The 22,078-nt window shown below is 44.1% G+C and overlaps 2 protein-coding genes across 6 annotated transcripts in view; one reads left to right on the plus strand and one right to left on the minus strand.

Moving 5' to 3' along the window:
• Positions 1-12,600: 12,600 nt before the first annotated feature.
• On the minus strand, positions 12,601-21,073 carry PIGP (phosphatidylinositol glycan anchor biosynthesis class P). Of its 4 annotated transcripts, none has more exons than XM_058523092.1 (5): positions 21,003-21,073; positions 20,372-20,475; positions 16,375-16,447; positions 14,024-14,142; positions 12,601-12,939 (listed from the first exon to the last, which is right to left on the minus strand). In XM_058523092.1, exons 2-5 carry the CDS (start codon positions 20,451-20,453, stop codon positions 12,809-12,811), a joined length of 405 nt encoding a protein of 134 aa, XP_058379075.1. In that variant the 5' UTR covers positions 20,454-20,475; positions 21,003-21,073; the 3' UTR covers positions 12,601-12,808. The 4 variants fall into 4 exon arrangements, with proteins under 4 accessions (XP_058379075.1, XP_058379072.1, XP_058379071.1 ...); XM_058523089.1 differs by having other exon boundaries at positions 20,966-21,021; XM_058523088.1 differs by lacking the exon at positions 21,003-21,073 and adding an exon at positions 20,903-20,961.
• A 151-nt stretch (positions 21,074-21,224) lies between these two features.
• TTC3 (tetratricopeptide repeat domain 3) overlaps positions 21,225-22,078 on the plus strand; it is a 129,169-nt gene continuing 128,315 nt past the window's right edge. Inside the window, exon 1 of one of the 2 annotated variants that reach the window (XM_058523085.1) lies at positions 21,225-21,252. The gene's annotated coding sequence lies outside the window, so the exon portion shown is untranslated. The remainder of the gene's footprint in view (positions 21,253-22,078) is intronic. The other variant, XM_058523087.1, reaches the window with a different exon arrangement.

Below are 22,078 nucleotides of genomic sequence, written 5' to 3' on the forward strand. Positions count from 1 at the left end.
CAAATCACTACACAGGTATGTTTGGGAGGGAGGGAGGTAAGTCCAGAAGCAGTGTATGATTTAGGATTTGTTTTGGAATCACTTATCTATGGGGTTGCTGACAGCGATAAACATTTTCTAAATACCTAGAGGAATGAAAGTGGATGGTCTTCCAGTAAGAAAGTGGCAGATGAAACTTGGTTATTCTTCCATATTCATTCAGATGAATGTTTGAGCAAAAAAAAAAAACCCCAAACCAAAACAAAACAGATAAAAGTTACCTTTTCAATTCGTCATGCATCTGTACACGGTGTGTGGCCCACTCTAATTCCCAAGATGGCCTATGAAAGATATTTATTTTGTAAAATAAAGTTCAAAAAGGCAAGGATATCATCGACTGAGACCAAACATTCAATAGCTCCTGCAAATGGATTGCCAATAGCCCCTGACACACATTCCTTATTTTAGCCAGGAAGGGGTAGAGTTATTCTCAAGGTTAAGTAAAGGTCATCTCTCTCTGCCAACTGCCGCTCAGCGGTGATGGAAAAGCAAAGGCTGAAGTTGGGTGCCTGGAAATTTCACTTAAGAAACAAATGGCCCCAGTCTGTCTGTTCACTCAGGTCATTTCTGTTAGCTTTCCCATAATTGTACTAGATCAGTAGTCGAGCGAAACAACAGATTCATCACTGATAGAATCTCTGTCCTGGGTTGACAATTCTTTAATTTGTGTGCCTTCATGGTTAGAGCCCATTATCTCTAATTGCCTTTTCATCCTGCAGCAGTTCATCTATCTTTCACACACATTAAATTTAATCTTCACGCTATATAATGACGGGGAATTTGGTCAGAAGTATCTATCGGACTAGTTTCATAAACTTGAGTAACTTCAGAAAAAAATCTTAATGGACTCATCAAAATTTGAAAGTAGTAAGCAAATAATGATGGCTTTCTAGTAATTTAAGGTTGTTATAAGATCTCCACATTGATAATTCTAAATATTTGAGTCCTCAAATGATTTGACTCCTTAAAATACGAAAAAAGTTTACACCTCTCTCATTGTACTCTCAAAACAATGTGTGACACTTCTGATGATTCCATATAGAAACCTCTGAACTTTTTCATTTCATTCAATGACCATTTACTTAGCTCCTCCATGCTAGGAACTGGGGACCCAAGATGAATCAGACAAGTCCTCAAGAAGAAGAGTAAAAACCACACAGTGTGTGTGCCGACCAGTGTGCAGCATGGAGGCTGTCCAGAGAGAGATGGAAGCACATCTGGGGTGCCTGATGGGGTGGGGAACACTTAGGGAGCAGCAGTGAGAACCATGGGCTAGGCTCTGTGATTCTCGGTGCTTCACCCACTCCACCTGATTCAATCCTCAGGATGATCTCTAGGGAGGTGCACCCATCTGACAGATGAGAAAACAGAGATTTAGGGGGTGAACTCTCCAAGGCTTCCCAAACTGAGTAGGAGGTGAAGCCAGGACTTGAGAACTGCATCCAGATCTGCTCTGATTCAAAGCCCAAACTCTTAACCACACTGGCTCTGTTCCTGAGGAGAGGGGCAAAGTTGGAAAGGGCCCCAATGAATGAGGTAGTCCAGCCCAACAGGGGCGACAGGGGAGCAGGTGGGGGCAGGAAGAGAGAGGGCAGGGGAGAGACAGGGCAGGGACAGAGAGGGCAGGATTTGTTGTGTATAAGCATGTTGGGCTCTCTCTCTTGTTTCACAAGAGGGATTTATCATCTAACACAGTCCAACTATGGCACTGGGTTTCTCCAGGTTTGGGGTACTCAGTGGTGTAACTTTGCTGATGAGGACACAGGGCTTCCTTCTTTGTGCTGTACCATCCTTAGCATATTGGCTTTTGTTTTGTTTTTCTGAGATGAATTTTAAGCCATACTTTAATATATAAGGATTGGAATAAGGCTGAATAATGGCCCCCAAAGATATCAGGTCCTAATCCCCGGAATCTGTAAATGCTGCCCTGTAAGAAAAAAGAGTCTTTGAAGATGTGATTAACTTCAGGATCTTGATGTGGGGAGATTATCCTCGATTATCCAGGTGGGCCCTAAATCCAATCACAAGTGTCCTTATAAGAGAGAGGCTGCGGGAGATATGATATACACATAGAAGAGAATGCCACATCTCAGTCCGTTTGGGCTGCTATAACAGAATACCATGGACTGGGTGGCTTAAACAGCAAACATCTATTTCTCACAGTTCGGGAGGCTGGGAAGTCCAAGGTCAAGGCGCTGGCACATTCAGTGTCTGGTCATCTGGCCATAAATGGCCATCTTCTCCCTGTGTCTTCACATGGTGGAAGGGGCAAGAGAGCTCTCTGGGGTCTCTTTTCTAAGGGCACTAATCCCTTTCTTGAGGGCTCCACCCTCATGACCTCATCACCTCCCAAAGGCCCTATCCCCTGATGCCATCACCTTGGGGATTAGGATTTTAACGTATGAATTTTCAGGGACACAAACATTCAGTCCATAACACCATGTGACCATTGAGGCAGGGACTGGAGTGACGTGGTCACAAGCCAAGGAATGCCGGCAGCCACCAGAAGCTGGACAAGGCGAGGGACAGATTATCCTACAGAGCCTCAGCGGGGAGCTCAGCCCTGCCGACACCTTGATTTCGGCCCAGTAAAACTGTTTTCAGTGAGAGAATAAATTTCTATTGATTTAAGCCACTAAGTCTGATGTAATTTGTTACAGCAGCCACAGGTAACTAATATAATGGTGATGAGAATTGGAGGAGATGAAGCACAGATTCTAGGGCAGCGATCACCATGAGCAAAAGCGTGAGATATAATAATGATTAGCATTACCTAAGGGCCTACTGTGTGCCGGGTACAGCTTTAAGTGTTTTATATACTCCATGTTTCCCTATACCCTATAAAATGGGTATTGTTTTACAGATGAAGAAACTGAGGCTCAGAGAGGTCAAGTAACCTGTCCAAGGTCACAATGGCAGGAAGTGGCAGAGCTAGGATTTGAATTCAGGTATGACCGATACCAAAGCCCATGTCTTTTTATCTTTGCTTCTTGGAAGTTGACCATTTTAATGTATATTTATTCACTATTTGTATAAAATATTAAGCCTTATTAGCATTCAAATTTGCAAATTAAAACTGCATGCCGTTCCTTTACTTACTATATTAGCAAAAGTGGGACAAGCAGGGATTACTGGAATCTTGCTCATTTTTTGCTGCTACAGATTAACCAAGGAAAAAATGCAGTGTCTTCCTTTCCACCTCAGGAAGGACAGACCAGCCCAGGGTCGAGGTTTTTTTGATGGGGACGGTGTGCGTGTTTGTGTGCGTGTGTGTGTCTCAGGGGAGGTAACGTGGAGGGAGGACAGTAAAAAAACTTTTCATGCAGATAGAGGAGACTTTGTAGCCTGGAGACCATCCCTACCCAGGCTTTTGGTTTCAAAGGCACACTATCTCTCAACATGTGGTCCACAGCCTATCCCCATCAGAGTCTCCAAGGATGCCTGTTAAAAAAAGCTATAGTAATCAAAACAGCATGGTATTGGCATAAAAACAGACACATAGATCAATGGAACAGAATAGAAAGCACAGAAATAAACCCACATATGTATGGTCAATGAATTTATGACAAAGGAGTCAAGAGTATACAATGGGGAAAGGACAGTCTCTTCAATAAATGGTGCTGGGAAAACTGGACAGCCACATGCAAAAGAATAAAACTAGATTGCTATCTTATACCATACACAAAAATTAACTCCAAATGGCTTAAAGACTTGAATGTAAGATCTGAAACCATAAAACTCCTAGAAAAAATATAGGCAGTAAGCTCACTGACATCAGTCGTGGTGATGATTTCTTGGATAAGACATCAAAAGCAAAGGCAACAGAAGCAAAAATAAACAAGTGGGACTACATCAAATTAAAAAGCTTCTGCACAGCAAAGGAAACCATCAACAAAATGAAAAGGTAACCTACTGAATGAGAGAAAACATTTGCACATCATATATCTGATAAGGGGTTAATATCCAAAATATATAAAGAACTCATACAACTCAACAGCAAAAAACCAAACAATCCAATTAAAAAATGAGCAGAGGAGGGGCCGGCCCAGTGGCACAGCAGTTAAGTTTGCACGCTCTGCTTCGGTGGCCTGGGGTTCACTGGTTCAGATCCTGGGAGCGGACCTACGCACTGCTCATCAAGCCATGCTGAGGAGGCGTCCCACATAGAGCAACTAGAAAGATGTACAACTATGACACTATCTACTGGGGCTTTGGGGAGAAAAAAGAAAAAAAAGGAGGAAGATTGGCAACAGATGTTAGCTCAGAGCCAATCTTCCTCAAAAAAAACAAAAAAACAAAAACAAAAAAACAAAACAAAAAAAAAATGAGCAGAGGATCTGAAGTGACATTTTTCCAAAGACATACAGGTGGCCAACAGGCACATGAACAGATGCTTAACATCACTAATCATCAGAGAAATAGAAATCGAAACTATAACGAGATATTACTTCACACCTGTTTAGAATGGCTATCATCAAAAAGACAAGAAAAAGCAAGTGTTGGTGAGGATGTGGAGAAAAGGGAACCTTGTGCACTGTTGTGGAAATGTAAATTGGTGCAGCCACTATGGAAAACAGTATGGAGGTTCCTCAAAAAATTAAAAATAAAACTCCCATATGATCCAGAAATTCTACTTCTAGGTATTTATCCAAAGAAATGAAAATACTACTTCAAAAAGATATACGTACCCCTATGTTCATTGCAGCATTATTTACAGTAGCCAAGATATGGAAACAACCTGAGTGTCCATCGATGGATGAATGGACAAAGATGTGGTATATATACACAATGGAATATTCCTAAGCAATAAAAAAGAATGGAATTTTGCCATTTGTGACAACATGGATGGACCTTGAGGACATTATACTAAGTGAAACAAGTCAGACAGAGAAAGACAAACACCATATGATCTCACCTATATGTGGAATCTGAAAGACAAAACAAACAAACAAAACTAAACAGAAATCTAAGGTCATAGATACAGAGAACAGAGTGGTGGTTGCCAAAGGGGGTGGGGGTGGGGACCAAATGAGTGAAAGGGGTCAAAAGGTACAAACTTCCAGTTATAAAATAAATAAGTCATGGAGATGTAATGTACAGCATGGTGACTATAGTTAATAATACTGTGTTGCACACTTGAAAGTTGCTAAGAGAGTAAATCTTAAAGTCCTCGTCAAAAGAAAAAAAATTTTTTGTAACTATGTATGGTGACAGATATTAACTAGACTTATTGTGGTGATCATTCGCAGTGTATACAAATACTGAATCATTATGTTGTACACCTAAAACTAATATAATATGTCAATTATACCTCAATAAAAATGCAGATTCCAGGGCCTTTTGGACTTACTAGAGATGGGAACCTGCATTTTAATAACTCCTCAGGTAGTTCTTGGCCACATCAAAGGTTGAGAATAGACATCCAAGCCCACTCTGGCAATTAGCAGGATTATCCCAGAAGGGCACAGATGACCACAGATGACGTCTTGGTGCCTGGACACTGAAGGGAAGTGTGTTGTTAGGCTTAGGTTTGGCTGTGATTGGACAATCCAAAATAATAACAATGGCTGAAACAAGACAGAAGGAAATTTCTCTGTCATGTCCACATCTAGACGTAGCCCATCCAGGGCTGGAATGATGTCAGGATTTGGGCTCTTTCTATCTTTTTGTTCTGCTGCTGTGTAATTTCTATTCCTAAGGTCACTTCATGGTCCAAGGGGGCATCTCGATTTCCAGTCGTTAAATCCACACATCAGGCAACAGGAATGAGGAGGGCTGAGGAGGGGCATGCTCCTTCCTTGAAAGACATTTTATAAAAGTTACATGCACTCCTTCCCCTTCCATCCAATGCATGGCTCAGAAGAAACTGAGGTCATACTGCTTTGCTGCAAGGGAGAGGGAGCTTTATTCTGGGTCACCACGTGCTTCATCAAAAGTGAGGAGCCATTTCAAAAGAAGCTAGGGAGCAGAACACTGGGGGATGCAGAAGCCTCTGCCACAGGGTGGCTGCCCAACCCCAGCAGTGATGCCTGGGTGTCGTGAGATGGGGTCAGAGGCAAGGAGGTCTGAGAGCTGGTGTGTGGGCCTGTGGCAGTCTGGGGAGTGGGGGGAAGAGGTGGAACACTGGGCTGTATGGAAAAAGCACAATGGCAGGAGCAGCAAACACCATGGACTGAAAGCTAGTATTCTCTCCCATTTTCTTGGAGAGAGTAAGCATCAACAGCCCATGGGAGGGTGAGGTAGCCCCCAAATAAATGATTGTGAAATTCTTGTCAACAATGGACAGTGGGAAATCAAAACCTATTTAGTAAGATTTAGAAAAAGGGAACACTGCGACTCTCATATGCTCCAAATGTGAGGAACACTTCCTACCCAGCTGTATTAGCGTTCTCCAGAGAAACAGAACCGATAGGATATATAGATATATAAAAGGAGATTTGTTTTGGGAATTGGCTCACGTGATGATGGGGGCTGAGATATGCCATGATCTGCTGTCTGCAAGCTGGAGAACCAGGTGGTATAAATCAATCCAAGTCCCAAGGTCTGAGAATCTGGAGCTCCGACGTCCGAGGGCAGGAGAAGATGGATGTCCCAGCTCAAGAAGAGACAGAGAAGGGCCGGCTTTGTGGCGTAGTGGTTAAGTGTGCACACTCTGCTGCTGGCGGCCCGGGTTCGGATCTCAGGTATGCACCGATACACCGCTTGCCAGGCCATGCTGTGGCGGCGTCCCATATAAAGTGGAGGAAGATGGGCAAGGATGTTAGCTCAGGGCCAGTCTTCCTCAGCAAAAAAAGGAAGATTGGCATAGATGTTAGCTCAGGGCTGATCTTCCTCACAAAAAAAAAAAAAAAGAGAGAGAGAATTCGCTCTTCCTCTGCATTTTAGTTCTATTCAGGGCCCTCAAGGGGTTAGATGCCAGCCCACACTGGGGAGGGAGGATCTTCTTTACCCAGTCTATTGATTCAAACGCTACTCTCTTCTGGAAACACTCTCACAGACACACTCAGAAATGGTTTATCAGCTGTCTGGGCATCCCTCAGCCCAGTCAAGTGGACATAAAACTAACCATCACACCAGTATAAGGTGAGCTACATAGTACCCAATGTTAGTGAGCTACAGGGAGTGTGTTAATTGATATAACCTTTTTGAAGATCAGTCTGATATCATATATCAAGTGTTTTAAATGTTAAGCCCTTTGACCCTGTAATAATTCCAATGTCAGGAACCTAGCCCAAGAACACAATTTCACAAAGCTTATCCACAAAGATGTTTGTTGTATTGATCGTTTAAAAATAGGGGAAAACAGGAGACAACCTAAGTGCCCAGTGCAGGGGAACCATCGTCTTTCTCCTGTTTCTGCCTCAGAGATTGAAACACTTCTGCCTTGAGGAAGGATCGGAGAAGACTCTCCTGCCATTCTCTCTTACCCCATCCTCCCTAACACTCATGAGGAGTGGTGTAACTTATCTGATGGGTGGAAATGGGCAAAAGTGACTGCACACGAGTTGTCTGCCATCTGCTTGGACCTCCCAGGTTGCAGATGGTTGGGCCAAGTCTTTAGACCTCCAGGCCCAGCCCTCCTCACATCAGATTTAAGGAAGAAAGCTTGGTTTTGGCTTCAGATTTATGCAGCACTTGAAAATATGGCTCCATCTGTAATAAATACTGCATTTTAATTCCTGTCGGGTGCTTGTCCATCACAGAATGGTGCCGAAGAGTGATTGTGCTTCCCCCAGAGCATGCCAACCCATGGCGCCTTAACTGAGAACGGTCAGAAGAGGGAGTGCCAGAAACCAAAGAGAATAGGATGGAGCCTCTGGAAGCGGCCGCAGCAGCTGATGCAAGCTGACTCACAGCTGTTCCTAATATGCGGGGGCCACGTACAGGCTTGACACAAGCGGGCCATTCTGGCAGACTATGGCGTGACTGGAGTGTGGCATTTGAGTCACCATGAGGCTTTGGCTGGTGTCATTCAGCCCTGGCCATGTGACCCTCTGTGACTGTGACCTACACAAGCAGAGCTTGGGCACTCTGGATTTGCAGAAATAGCCTGAGAGAGGTATTGAATTATTGGAGAGGGTTTTCCCTCTTTATCATGTGAAACAGATATAAATCTTGGCCCATAAACGCACTTGTTCAAGAATTACGCCATCATTTCTGTGGGTCCCTTGGTCTCTGAGGTTTCCATCCCATCTCTGGCACACTGGGACTTACATGGTGACGAGGCGTGGAGGGAGAGAGAACATTTGGTCTTCGGTCATGAGTCCATACAAGTGACCACTGAGACATCAGCTGTCCCTATCTACGTGTCCACATTCAGATTTGTGATTTGGTGGCTATTTCAAAGTGCTATTCTTTGAAAAATGAACCTTTGTTGTGTTTTGACTTAGACTATCCTGACTAGAAAAGGTGGGTAAGTCAATTTCTGCCCATTCCGAAGTAGTAAATGGTGCCACAGCTAACCCCATTGAATTTTACACCGAGGGACTGAGAATCTTGACAACTGCCTCAGGCTGACCTGCATTCTGGAAAGACAAATCAAGAAGAATCTCTCTTTCCTCTGGATCTTTCCTTTTCTGCCTCCCTTTCCCCACATTCCATCCAGTCTGCACCACAGTGATTGGCTAGTAGGGGGTCTGTAGTGTCCAACATAGTGGGTTCTGGGACAACGGCTGTAGCAGTTGACTTAGTTGGGTTTTCTCTGTTCAGTGGGCATGGGGCTGGTAAGATGACATTGTGTGTCCCACTGAGTCTTTGAAAAAGTGGGACATACAGGAAATTTTGGATTGGATCAATTTGCCTAAGGAGTGACACCCATTCTAACGAGAGCCTAGGCAGCAGCTTGAGGAAACCCAGGCACTTGAGTGAGATCCTCCTGACTAAACCAGGGCAGGTCAAGAAATTAGGGAGGGCAGAATTTTGGATTTGAATTCTGTTGGCTTATTTCATAGACGTGATTTCACATTTGGACTTTTAATTCTCACTGAAAATCTAATTACTGGAGGTTTTGTTAAAATTGGAACATTTTTATATTACTGACATTTTTTATTTAGAGTATTTTATGCTATTAGTTGGGCTTATTACAAAACACAGTGTCTTTCAAACTTTTTTCTTAATTTACGACAGGCAGTAGCGAAATGCAGTATACATCATGGCCCTATAATTGAAATACAACGTACAAAATAAAAACATCTCAGCCTGGGTTCCCCTGGAAGCAGAGCCTGTGACAAAGGCTTGTGTGTAGGCAGTTTATTTGGAAAGTGACACTAGGGAGCAGGAGTGGGAAGCAAGAGGAGCGAAACAAGACAGACGAGCCAACACAGCGTGCGTCAGAGTTCACCATTGCCATGGTGACGGCGCTCCATCTCACAGGACCGCCTGAGCAGCTCACGAAATGAAGCTCAGAACCATCTCCTTGGGGGATTGACGCCTGCCCCACTCTGGGCTCCACTGTGTCCTATGGGTGTTAACTCCCCCTCCTCCCAGGGTGCACCGTCATGTGGCCCGTGTGGACTTGCTCAAAGCAGCAGGAATAAGAGGTGGAACAGGAGGACCTGAAGTGGCCACAAGGGGGGTTTAATTAAGGTGTTTACCCTTACCAAGTGCAATGCACTCTGTATATTGTATTCTACTCTAGTTCACACACACACATACACACAAACACACACACACAAGCTAGTTGAGGCCCACTAGCCAGTGATTCTCAAAGTGTGGGCTGGAGACCCTGTTTCAGGGGGTCTGTGAGGTCAAAACCATTTTCATAATAATACTGAGATGCTATTTGTCTTTTTCACTCTCATTCTCTCATGAGCATGCAGTGGAGTTTTCCAGAGGCTTTGTGACATGTGGTACCAGAACAGACTGAATGCAGAAGCAGATATGAGAACCCAGCTGTCTTCCATTAAGCCAGATGTTTAAGAGATCTGCAAAAACGTAAAACTCTACTCGTCTCACTAAATTTGTTCTGAAAGTTATTTTTCATAAATATCTTAAATATATCAAAATGTAATAGGTTATCATTTATAAACAAATATTTAAAAAATTTCTATTTTAATGTCTGAATATAATCTGCATACACAAAAGCTCTTTCAGGCTCTCACTCTTTATGAGGATAAAGGAGCCCTGACATTAAAAAAAAAAGGTGAGAATCGCTGCACTAAACTGATCACGACCCTCAAAAGAATTGCAGCACATAGTCTGAAAAACAGTGGCTTCACCTCTTACGAGCTATCAGGACAACACGGCTGGGAAGCAGAATGAAAAGTTAATTTGAGGTTTAAAGTGCAGTGCAGTACTAGAGTTAATTAAGGTCCTTTTATGACCCACTTCAAAACCTTCTTGGGCCCTGACTGGCCCTAGGGGAATACAAAGGGATAACGTTGATCTGGGCAGGAGTCTCACAGAGGTGGGAAGAGGACTGCTTTGACAACTGCCACCTTCTCCAAAGTGAACCACCAGTCCCCTGGGTGACCACAGACTCAGTTAAGTCCGATCGATTAAGGCAGAAGTTCTCACCCCTGCCTGTATGTTATGTGTCTGGGAGACATTAAAAATTCCCCTGCCTGGACCCCACTCCAGACCAATGAATCAAAATTTCTTGGGGTGGGGCACAGGTGCTATTCTTTTCACTGATGTGTAACTTACATCAAGAGCACAAATCTTAATGATATAACTCTTATTTTTTCAAACATGTTATACCCAGGTGACCACCACCCAGATCAAGATATAGGGCATTTCCAATGCACCAGCAGGCTCCCTCATGCCACCTTCTAGTTAATACCACTATTCTAATATTTATCACCACAGATTAATTTTTCCTTATTTTGAACTTCATATAAATGGAATCACACAGTACATATTCTTTTATGTCTGGTTTTTTTTTTTGCCCAACATTACGTCTGTGATATTCATTCGTGTTGTTAGGTAGAAGAGTAATTCATTCTTGTTTGCATGGCTGTGTGGTTTTCCATTGTATACACAGATCACAATTTATTTACCATTCTACACTTGAGGGAGTTGACTGGTCCCCTCAAACTGCTCTTAAATGTGGTGACATGTCATGCTCTTACCTTAAGAAATACAGGAACTGGGACAAACAAGGGAACAGGAACAGCAGATTCGTGTCATCCATCTCACGCTTACGGGGCAGGGATATGGGGATTGAAATGGAAGTCCTAGTTTTCCCAACTATTTAAAATTATTAGTTTCTTTTTCTTTTTTTTTGTTTACAGAAGGTATAGTTAAATTTGCATAAGTTAAAATGTGTGGCTTCACTCCTGTGTAGAGATTTTGGGTGTCAAAAGTTAGAAGGCCTTGAATGCTAGATGAGCTTGGCTTTGGTTCCACTGGTGAACTGTGAGTATACTCTTGCTAAGTTACATGTTTGTTTTTTCATACTTCTATTTAAGCTTCTTAATCTTACATGAAACACGCAGATATTAATAAGGCAAAGTCATTCAAACTAATTAATATATCAAATCCTCCAGCCCTCTCAACTGCCTTCCCAAATACTCTCTGATTCAGTAAAAGGCATAACCCTCAAACCTAGGAATGACCCTTGATCACAGCCTCTCTCAGTAGCCTGCCTGCCCTGCACAACCAGATCCATCTACCCAGTCAGCTGTGTCTCCAACAAACGCTGCAAAGCCACCCACTCCTCCCCAGCTCCACTGCTACCGCTCTGCTCTCCACGGCAGGCACTTCCTGCCCGGACGAATGCGACAGCCTCCTCACTGGTCTCCTTACTTCCATTCTCACCCCATCCTCAACCCCCCTCCCCAATCCTTCCTCCACCCACCAGCCAGTGGCTTTTTAAAAACATAAATCAGGCCATGTCATGCTTTTCCTTAAAGTCTCCCAATAGCTCAGTATCTAAAGTTTCTCAGACTCATCACACTGACACTTAAATCCAGACTTCCTACACTGGCCCACAAGCTCACCCCAGGTCACAACCACACACCACACACCCAGCATGCTCTAGGCCCCCTGCTGGCCTTCTGTCTTTAGGACACACCAAGCTCCTTCCCACCTGCAGGTCTTGGCCCTACCTGCTTCATACCTGGAAGCTCCCCCCACCGCCAATCTTTATATGACTGGCTGCTGTTTTGCTGATCAAATCTCAACCTCAACTGCTTCTCTGTGAGCAGTCTTCCCTGACCACTCAATCTAAAGCAGTCATCTCTCCACTTTCTAGAATACTATACTCTTAACTCTCTGCATAGCACTCATCACAAATAATATTTTCTTGTTTATTTGCTTAGTCTGTCTCAATCTGCCTTTAAAATGTAGGCTCTTTGAGAGAGAATCTTATCATTGCTGCATCCCCAGTGCCCGGTACACTGTAAGTACTCAATAAATACTTGTTCGTGTCTTAGACGTGAATCTGATGGCAGGGACACACACAATAAACACACCCTTCTCCCAAATCTAAGAGGTGGAACTCTGGGCCTCTGAGAACCAACAGCAGGAAGGACACAATTGCACTTTGAAAATTACAACATGAATGCCTCTCTGAAGGCACTTCTTGCTTCTTCTGATACTTATTTTTTTAAAAGTCTGCTATATGGTAATGCAATATTTCATTTATTCTGTCCCTTAATAATTAATATTTGAGAACATTTACAGTATTAATGAAACAATAAGAGAATTTCAATGTACATCTTTTTACATTTCAATAACAGGTATTAATAAGAGAGGTAGTCAAAATAATTATGGTCAAAATTATGGTCAAAAACTTATAATAAATGTTTGGTGTTAGTCCACACACAATTCAGTTTTTGGTGTAAAGTTCTTTGCCTGCAAGAAAGAACATTTGGTTTACTTCACTAATAGGAATATCTCTTAACGCTGGGATGGCCTCTTCTTGGTATTTCTTCTGCTGTTGATTTTTAGCATAGTTATCTGTAAGAAGACAAAAGGCTCTTTTTACTCAAGCAATTTCTTCTATGGTCTCTGTGGTTTATAGAGACCCACCACATAGTTTACTAGGCTAACGTTTGGATAATGACAAATACCATGTTTAACATAATTAAAAGACTACTTAAATTCTCTCTTTAGAAGAAATGTCCCAACTAGAATAAAAATCAGCAAAGTACTTTTTCCATCTCTAACTTGGATAAGAAAGTAATATTTCTTTCAACTGTATAATGATGATTAAAGTTACATTTGCACATTTCTCATCAGGACAGAATTATACCTAGGCTTAGAAAATATATTTAAATCAACACCCCAAAACTATTAAACCATTTGGTACAATCATTTATGCAAACTGAACAATTTCCTCCCTTTGCAGAAACTGTTTATTTGCTGTAATTCCAGTCAAGAATGCAGGGAATACAGAAGACTATCAGAGAATAAATATAAAAATACTATAATTGATTTTCAAAATACATTGCATGGGCTCACAAAAAAAGTCTCTGAAAAGTTAAAAAATCATACCAGGGAACTTAAAAAGTCCTTCACTTCCTAGAATCTAAGCAACCTCCGGAATCTAATTTATTTTAATCTTTAGACTTGAAATAAAAGTCAAGTAGTTTTGTAGTTCTTACTCAAAAAAAAGTAAAACTACAAAAACATGCTGTGACTCGTCTATCCACTAAATTGGGGTCAGGTGTACACAGTGATCCCGAGGATGATACACGCCCCCAAATCCCTCTCCTAGACAAGGTCTGCATGGACCTATTTGCCATCCCTTGATCAACATCGCCTGTTTAAGAGAGAAGTTTTTCTCAGGCAAAGTTGCTGAAGAACATATTCCACTTGTGGTTTTTAATGGGAAAATACACCTGTTAACCAGTGCTACAAACAGCATATTCATCAGAACCTATTTCTGCCATGTAAACATTTCCACTGTTATAACTTTGTATTTATTTCCCTTGTGCCAATGTGTGTCACCTAGTGCAGCCTATTCTTGGTTGCTTTTCTTGATAAAAGTGCTGATACCTCACTCCTCCATCCCCCAGCACTTCTTTTTACATACATTTACCTGTGATTGTGTGAATGGAGTTGAGTGGAGAGGTATTCATCATGTTTATTCCGAATAAGAGTACATAACCGATGACTATAGTAATGAGGAGGTAGACAGGCAACGCAACCGCCCAGTATCTGCAGAAGAGAATATTAAAGTAAGTAACAGACTTCCTAGAAAGTTGTAATTCTCAAGAGTCCATCACCAAGTTAACACACTTTTAAAATTTCATTTTAATTTTTATTAAAGTAATACATGCACATAAAAGACAGTCAGATAGTTCTACAAGGCCTATAATGAAAAGCTGCAATCATGTAATCCCACCTGTCTCAACCCTGGAGTCTTACTCTCCAAAAGGAAACACTTTTAGCACCTGAGCTGTTTCTTCTGGTATTTACTTCTGCATTGCTATACAATGTACTCATATTATTATTTCTTAATTCTTTTAAATTTCAGACATTTTCTGTGGACTACCTAATATGGAGATGAGGAATTTGCTCTTTTACACCCTGCCCTCTCACCTTCTTCCTATCCTCTTACTATACTTACAATTTCTGGTCTTTGCAGTAGTTTTTAAAAATTATTGTGACTATATAAATAATGTGCACCTTGGTATATTATTATTACTATGTTTCCTTGCACAATTTTTTGCTTTCTTGGATTTAGTAATTACATCCTTTTGTCTGTTTGCTTGGTTTCCCATGTACCTATCAATACTCAGTCCTCAAATTCTCTGACAAGACTCTATCTAATACGCCTCCCAGTACAGTTAAGCACATCAAGTGCTCTATGCTGGATGTTTTACTGGGTGCATTGTTTCTTTAATAATTTCCTCCTTACTGTTTTTTCTTTCTGGAACTTTTAAGAGTTAGATTTTTTGCCTTGTTATACTTTCTTCATCTTTTCTCTATTTGCCATTTTGTTGTCTTTTGTTCTACCTATTTTTTTTGCTGCAGAAGATTCGCCCTGAGCTAACACCTGCTGCTAATCTTCCTCTTTTTTTTTCCCCCCGTATGTGAGCCACTGCCACAGCACGACCACTGACAGATGAGTGGTGTAGGTCTGCGCCCAGGAACTGAACCCAGGCTGCTGAAGCGGAGCGCGTTGAACTTAACCACTAGGTTACTGGGGCTGGCCCTGTTCTACTTTCTGGAGATTACCTTTGGTTTATCTTCTAACCTTTCATTAAAATTTTCATTTTGGCTATCATACTTATAATTTCTAAATACAGTAATTCTCTGAACATTCCTCTTTTTATAGCATTCTGTTGTTTCATAGTTATAATCTTTTCTTATCTAAGGATTTTGTTATTTTAAAATTTTATTCTGTTCCTTGCATTATCTTCATTTCCTTCAAGTTCCCTTTTTTGCTTTTCTCTTTTGTATTCCATTTTAGAGGCTTTCTTTTAATGTCTGGTAAGTTATGGCTGTCCATTCATATTTTAAAAATGAAGTGCTAACAAGCTAAATGGAAGCATTGTGTACATGTGGGCACGATGGCCAAGTGGTGAGCCTCACTATAGGAGACCTGGCCATTCACTGGAGGACCTCCAAATGTCAGAAATTAGAGAGCCTTTCTCTTGGGCTGGCCAACGTCCTCAGAGAGGAACCTCTCTCTTTCGCTGGGAGAAGTAGGTATAAGCCTGGCAACCACAAGCCTGAGAGCCCAGCGAGGGAAGGTGTTTGGGGGGAATCCTATCATTCAGCAGATCTGTACTTACTCCCGTTTTCAGTAAGGTGCCTCATTTCCACACTCATTTAGACCTAGTGTCCCCAGGCTAGAGACTCTCCTTCAACCTTTCCAGAGAGTAAAATGCTTGTCTTCTACAGCGGAGAGCTGGTCTCCTAGTTTTGAGGGCTGAGCAAGGGGATTTTAGTCTAATGCTCTTTAAACACTGTTTTCAGCCCAACCCAGAATTACCATGTTACAGAGGTACCTCCAATATCTGAGCCTTTCTGGAATTCTAGGGCACAAATATTCTTGTTGGCTTCTCTCCTTTGGCAATGCGGAAAAAGGGGAAACTAAGTCAGTCACCTCTCACCTGTCTGCAATCCACTTTCCAAAATGTTGTTGACACTTCTTATCTACAATTCCATTATTTGTTCCCATGGGTTTACACATTTTTTTCTATGGTGTCATTTTAGCAAGATGTTGGAAGGAAATGGGGATAAAGATGTGTGTTCAGCCCACTATCTTTAATTAAGAGGTATATCAGTAATGATCTTTAAAAAGCTTTAAATTTCTATATGGTTATTTATGGATCTTAAAAGAATAAATATTTAAAATTTGGGTAGTCTTAAGGAAAAATCTGATCCTTCAAAGCAGCATTAATATACTCTTATTTTATTTAAGAAATCCATTAAACTTACTTTTGAGGCCAATAGGTTAAGCCTAAGGAGTTTAGCCAAGATTCAGGCACAAAAGCCCACACGAGGTACAGTACTATAGAAGACGGAAAAAAAAAAAAGAAAAAAGTCAGTAAGGCATGCGTTGAATCTATCAAGGTTCAGATAAAACAAAAAAGCTTCCTTGAGGACTCCCTTATTCAGAAATGATTTTTCCATCCTTTCAGTTCTTCTAGCTCCTTATTTGTATTATTCTTGTAATACTTATCACAATTATTTTATATTAGTTATCCTTTTATTGTGGTAAAAAAATAAAATTTAACCATTTTTTAGTGTACAGTTCAGTAATATTAAGTATATTTGCATTGCTGTGAAACAAATCTTCAGAATTTTTTCATCTTGCAAATCTGAAACTCTATACCCATTAAATAACAACTCCCCTTTTTCTCCATTAGTCATTTTTTTAAATGTCTTAACTTATACTCTATTTTAAGCATTGAAAGGCAGAAACTGTGCCTTAGCAATTGTTGTAATCCTGACAGCACCTAGCAATTTGCTTTACGCATAGTAGGAGTTCAACACTTCATCCCCACAGGGTTGAAATAATTATAGACATTTAGTTGCTTACAGGTGAATTTATCAGCCCTTGTTCTGATCCACCACATGTTGGGCTTCTGCCTTATCTCTCAGTGCATAATCTTATTTCCTTCAATCCAAGTCTTTGGGGCATCCTTTACCGTTGTCCCTATGTAGAAAAAACAGCTAACCTCTGAGCACTCACTGTGGGGTAAGCATACTTCAAAGCACTTTACATGCATTATTTCATGTAATCCTCAAAACAGTCCTATGAGTTATTATGTCATTTTTACAGATGAGGAAACAGAATCTTAGAAATGTTACATCATCTGCCCTAGGTAAGTGGCAGAGACAAATTTCAAACTACTTATATCAGTGATGATGATGAAGGATTAACATTTTTCTCAACAAATATGTATTATAGAATTCTGTATGTCAGGAGCATGAGATACAATAGTGAACCCAAAAGAGAAGGCCTCTGCCCTCCCTGAGCTTAAAATCTAGTGAGGAGTAGAGACAAGTAAATTGCTATTTTCAGTACACTGTGATAAGTGCTAATGAGAGAGTAATAAAAGATGATATAGGAGCAAAAAGATGATATAGGAGCACCACTGGTGGTGATGGAGGCAGTGTTAATTGTCAGGCAAGATTTCCTGGAGGAAAGTTGGGACCTAAAGGATGAGCAGGAGGTTAGCCAAGGCAGTAAGGGGCCCCACCAGATTCGGTGGCAAGAGCGGATGAATGAGTTAGGGGGAGTTTTCAGAGTGGGTGTCTAGTAATTTCAACCTGGAAGAAAGAAAATACTTGAGCAGTCATTCTCCACACAGCATTGAGTGACCTTCCAAAAATATAAAGCTGACCATATCACTTGCCTGTTTGAATCCTTCAATGCCCTTAGAATAAAATCCAAACTCCTTACCAGGGTCTGCAGGGACTTAAATGACATGGCTCCCGCACACCTCTCCAATGTCTAGTGGTCATGCACTACGCTCCAGCTCCAGACAGTGTCTCAGGGCTACTGCACTTGTAGTGGCGCCGGCGCTCACTTGGCTCTTTCTTCCCTTGGCTCTTTCAATGGATGGTTCCTTCTCTTCCTTCCTGTCTTAGCTCAAACGTCACCTTCTTAAGAGAGGCTTTCCCTATCACTTGCTATTCCAGCTGTGGCCCGTGTACCACATCCTCATCACTCTCTATCATTTCCCTTTATTTCCTTCAAAGCTATTTTCACAAGCTGTAATCACTGTTATGGACTGAATGTTTGTGTTCCCCCTCAAATTCATATGTTGAAGCCCTAATCCCCAATGTGGCAGTATTTGGAGGTGGGGCCTTTGGGAGGTAGGTAGGTTTAGAAGAGGTCATGAGGGTGGAGCCCCCATGACAGGATTAGTACCCTCATAAGAAAAGGAAGAGACCAGAGCTTGTGTGCGCAATTTCTCCACTATGTGAGAACACAGCAAGAAGGTGGCTGTCTGCAGCCAGAAGACGTTCACCAAGAACCCTGATCTTGCATTTCCCAGTTTCCAGAACTGAGAAATAAACATCTACTGTTTAAGCCACCCTGTCTATGGTATTTTGTTATAGCAGCCTGAGCAGACTAACACAATTACCTTGTTTTTAAATCAGTAAATATCTCAATGTACAGAGAATCATGCAACCCTCCTGTACCCACCACCTGGTTCTACGTACTGGCCTGGCCTCCTCTATCCTAGTACTTTCTGCCTCACTTCCTCAAGCTTCAACCTTACTGACATCCACCTGTTTCTTGAACCTACAGGCATGCTTCTTCCTAAGGGTTTCTGTACTGGCTCTTCTCCTCTGGAAGGCTCTTTCCCCAGACTGCCATATGGCTTTCACTTCTCAAGTTTGTGCTTAAACCTCATCTCTCACTGAGGCACTTCCAGACTGCTGGATTTCAAACAGCAACCTCCTCCCACTCCTTATTCTCCATTTTTGCTTAATTTCTCTCCATGGTACATATTATCATCCAACATTGTACATGCGTTACTTATTTAATTTGTCCATTGGCTATCTCCCCCCCCAAGAATTAAAACTCTATGAAAGCAGAAAGTTTTTGGCTATTTTGCTTCTCCTTTGCCTATAACAGTGCCTGGCAGGTGGTAAGCACTCAAAAAGTTTTGGCTGTGGGTATTATTGGATTTAAGTCTTAAAGTCATTGCTTTTATTTATTTGTATAGTTTCTAATCCTTCATACTCTATAAAACAAGGATTTACAAAAATGATGTTGATGATGATAACTACAGCACTAACATTTAAGTACTATTGTTCCTATGCATTGTTTTAAGTGTTTTGCATAAATTACTGTAATTAATCCTCACCACAGCCACAAGAGGCAGCAGAGTGAAGTCAACCCAGTGTCTGGGTTCAAATTCTAGCTCCTTCATTTACTGGCTGTGTGACTTCGGGCACGCTGCTTAAACCTCGTGTGCCTCAGTATTCTCATCTGTAAAATGAAGACGCAACAATATCTACCTCACAAGACTGCCTTGTGCCTAATAAGCATTCAAGAAACATCACCCTTTTACAGAGGAAGAATCTGAAGGCTCAAAGAGGTTAAGTAACTGGCCCCAGATCACACAGCTAATCTGTGGAGGAGTCAGGATTCAAACTCAAGTTGTAACTGGTTCACTCCACAGACTCCCCTGGCTAACAGCCTTGCTGGCTACACTGATGCACTTAGGGTTTAGAAGCACTACCACTCCCCCGCGCCTCCCTCCCCGATTTCCACAAAATTCCACAAAGTTGGACCATGGGTACCCAATTTTCTCCGTCTCATTTCCCTCATAATTCTCAAATCCTTTTGAGGAGAGACCTGGGGCCTGCTGTGTGACTCCGGGCATCTTAGTGTCTCAGTGAGCATCAGTTTCCTTATCTGTAAGACGGGATCTTACGGAGACTGAGCAAGATCTGGGATGTAAAGGGCACCTGACTTCTCCAGCCTAATTCCCTTCACTCCCTGGCTCCCGCAGGCTGCACTGGAGCCATACCAAATTACCCACTTCCAAACCCTTCACTCAGGGCCTTCCTACTTCTGCCTTCCCATTGTTGGGGGGAAAACTAACTCTGATTTCCCAGTTTGATTTCACCTCTCTTCACTGGGCTCCCATGGCACTTCTCACACTGAGCGTTAACTGCAGATTTACCTGTCTCGCCCACAAGACCATGACCACAGGGACCAGGTTTTATTCACTTTGCAATCCTGCCTGGTGCTGCAGAAATATTTGTTGAGACTAAATCTCTTAAGCTAGTGTCTGGCACATAAAACCCTCAGGTTTCCTAAACACAGGCTCCCTTCAGGTTCTCTTAAAAGAGACATAGATAGAAGGAATCACAGTGCACGTGTGCACGCTCCAACAACAAACGCAGTTATTTCCTTGTTCTCGAACGCCAGACAAAGGCCCTGGCCATCCCTCAGCAAAGTACTTACTGAAGCCAAACTGGGAGCTTAGGAAAAGAACAAAGCCATAAATCGCTCTTTCTGGCAATGGCGACGGTGAATTTTCCACCATTTTCCCTGTGGCTTTAGACAATCTGTGGGCAAGAAACACAATCTGCCGTCAGTGCTTTACTCCCCGTCACCATTGGTCTGTGATAACCTCATCGCTTTGCTATGGGCACAGCCTCTGCAGTGTTTTCCCACCCCAAACCACTGCGAACTGCCATCCTGCGCACACACCTCCAACACACACCCGCTGGCACGCGCGCACGCCAGCCCCCTCCCCCTCCCAGCATGCGCGCGCACACCCCGCAGCGGAGGGGAGAGGGCAGGTGGGGGACGGCCGCCGCTGTATTCTGCAGGCTTCGCTTCCCTTCGGGAAGGGCAGGGACCTACCCAGGCCGGGGCCGCGGCCCTGCCCTCTCGTGGGGGCTTCTGTTTCTCGCTCGAGGGCGGGTGGGGAGGCCCTCAACCTTGTGTCCTTCATGCGCCCACGGGAGCCCCTCCCGACCGCTCGCCCACCTCAGGGCTGAATCCCCAGCGCAAGCGCCGACTAGTGAGCCGCAGGAGGCGAGAGACAAAAACCTGAAGGAAAGTTCTAGTCGAGAAGGCGCCCACCCACCCGGGCGCAGGCGCACCGCGACCCCCGTCGGGCTGGAGCGCGCAAGCGCGGGACCGGTGGGCTCGTTCCGCTCGCCGCCGCGGAGCGGGGGCGGGGCGGCGCGACCGCGCACGTGCGCTGCGGCCCACGTGACGCATCTGCCGCCTGGGCGCCGCCCGCTCGCGTCCGCCCGCTGGATGACGTGGAGAGCCCGAGGCGGCGGCGGCGGCGGCGGCGGGCAGCGTCCGAGGCTCGCGGGCGGCGGGCCCCGGTGAGTGCACAGCTGGCGCGCGGCAGGGCTCCCGGATGTGTCACCTTGTCGCGCTGCAGCCGAGATGCCCCGGGAGAGGGGCCCTCCACCCCCCCCCGTGGGTGTGTGGTGAGTGTGTGCGCGCGTCGCCCCGCGTCGCTCGCTGTGGTGCCTGCGGTGTGTCTGCGTGGGGTGCGGGTGCGCTGGGGGGTGTGGCCGCCTTTGTCGGCCCCAGTGGGTGTGACCTCTTTGTCTGGCGTCCCCTTTCTGCAAGCCCGGACCCCTCAGGGTGTCGGTGCGGGTGAGGGTGCAGGCGCCCCTTTGTGTGCGCATCTCCCTGCCGCCCGCGCATACTCTCCCGGGTCCGGGCGACGGTGACATCCCTGCTAGGCGAGGGGTCCCCCGGCGTGATCGCGCGGGCCCGCGCCCCCGTGTACCCTCCTGGCCCCTTTGTGTCCCCGCCAGTTCTTCCCAGCGGCGGCGTGGGCGCCCCGGCTGTGTGGGTGGCCCCCCTTTGCGTCACTGCTCCCTCGGGGGGGGGTGTGCGTCCCCCGCGCCCCGTGCCTCCTTCAGTCGTGACCCGGCCCCCCCCCCCCGGAGCATCGCCCGCCCGGTGTGCGTTCTCGCGTGTCCCCGCGCGCGTGCCGCGCCTGGGTCCTGTCGAGTGCCTGATCTCGGTGGTGCGGGTTCTCGTTCGGGAGTGTTCGTGAACATTCGTGCACGCCCCGTCCTCTGTGTTTTGTGTTCCCTGTGTCTGCGCCACCTGTTTTCGTGAGCATGGCGGCCGAGTCGGGGCCGGCCCCTCCCCAAGGAGGGCACCGGGAGGTGGGGAAATCAGCCCAGCGCT

Source organism: Diceros bicornis, chromosome 27 (genome assembly GCF_020826845.1).
Source record: "Diceros bicornis minor isolate mBicDic1 chromosome 27, mDicBic1.mat.cur, whole genome shotgun sequence".
NCBI classification, from domain to species: domain Eukaryota; kingdom Metazoa; phylum Chordata; class Mammalia; order Perissodactyla; family Rhinocerotidae; genus Diceros; species Diceros bicornis.

Excerpts from the sequence above, each read along its gene's own strand:
- PIGP (XM_058523092.1), bottom strand. The coding sequence starts at position 20,453 with ATGGTGGAAAATTCACCGTCGCCATTGCCAGAAAGAGCGATTTATGGC. Across the intron at positions 16,448-20,371 it reads AAGCTCCCAGTTTGGCTTCA|TACTGTACCTCGTGTGGGCT; the intron begins GTAAGTACTTTG and ends CGTCTTCTATAG. Across the intron at positions 12,940-14,023 it reads CTCCATTCACACAATCACAG|ATAACTATGCTAAAAATCAA; the intron begins GTAAATGTATGT and ends GTCTTCTTACAG.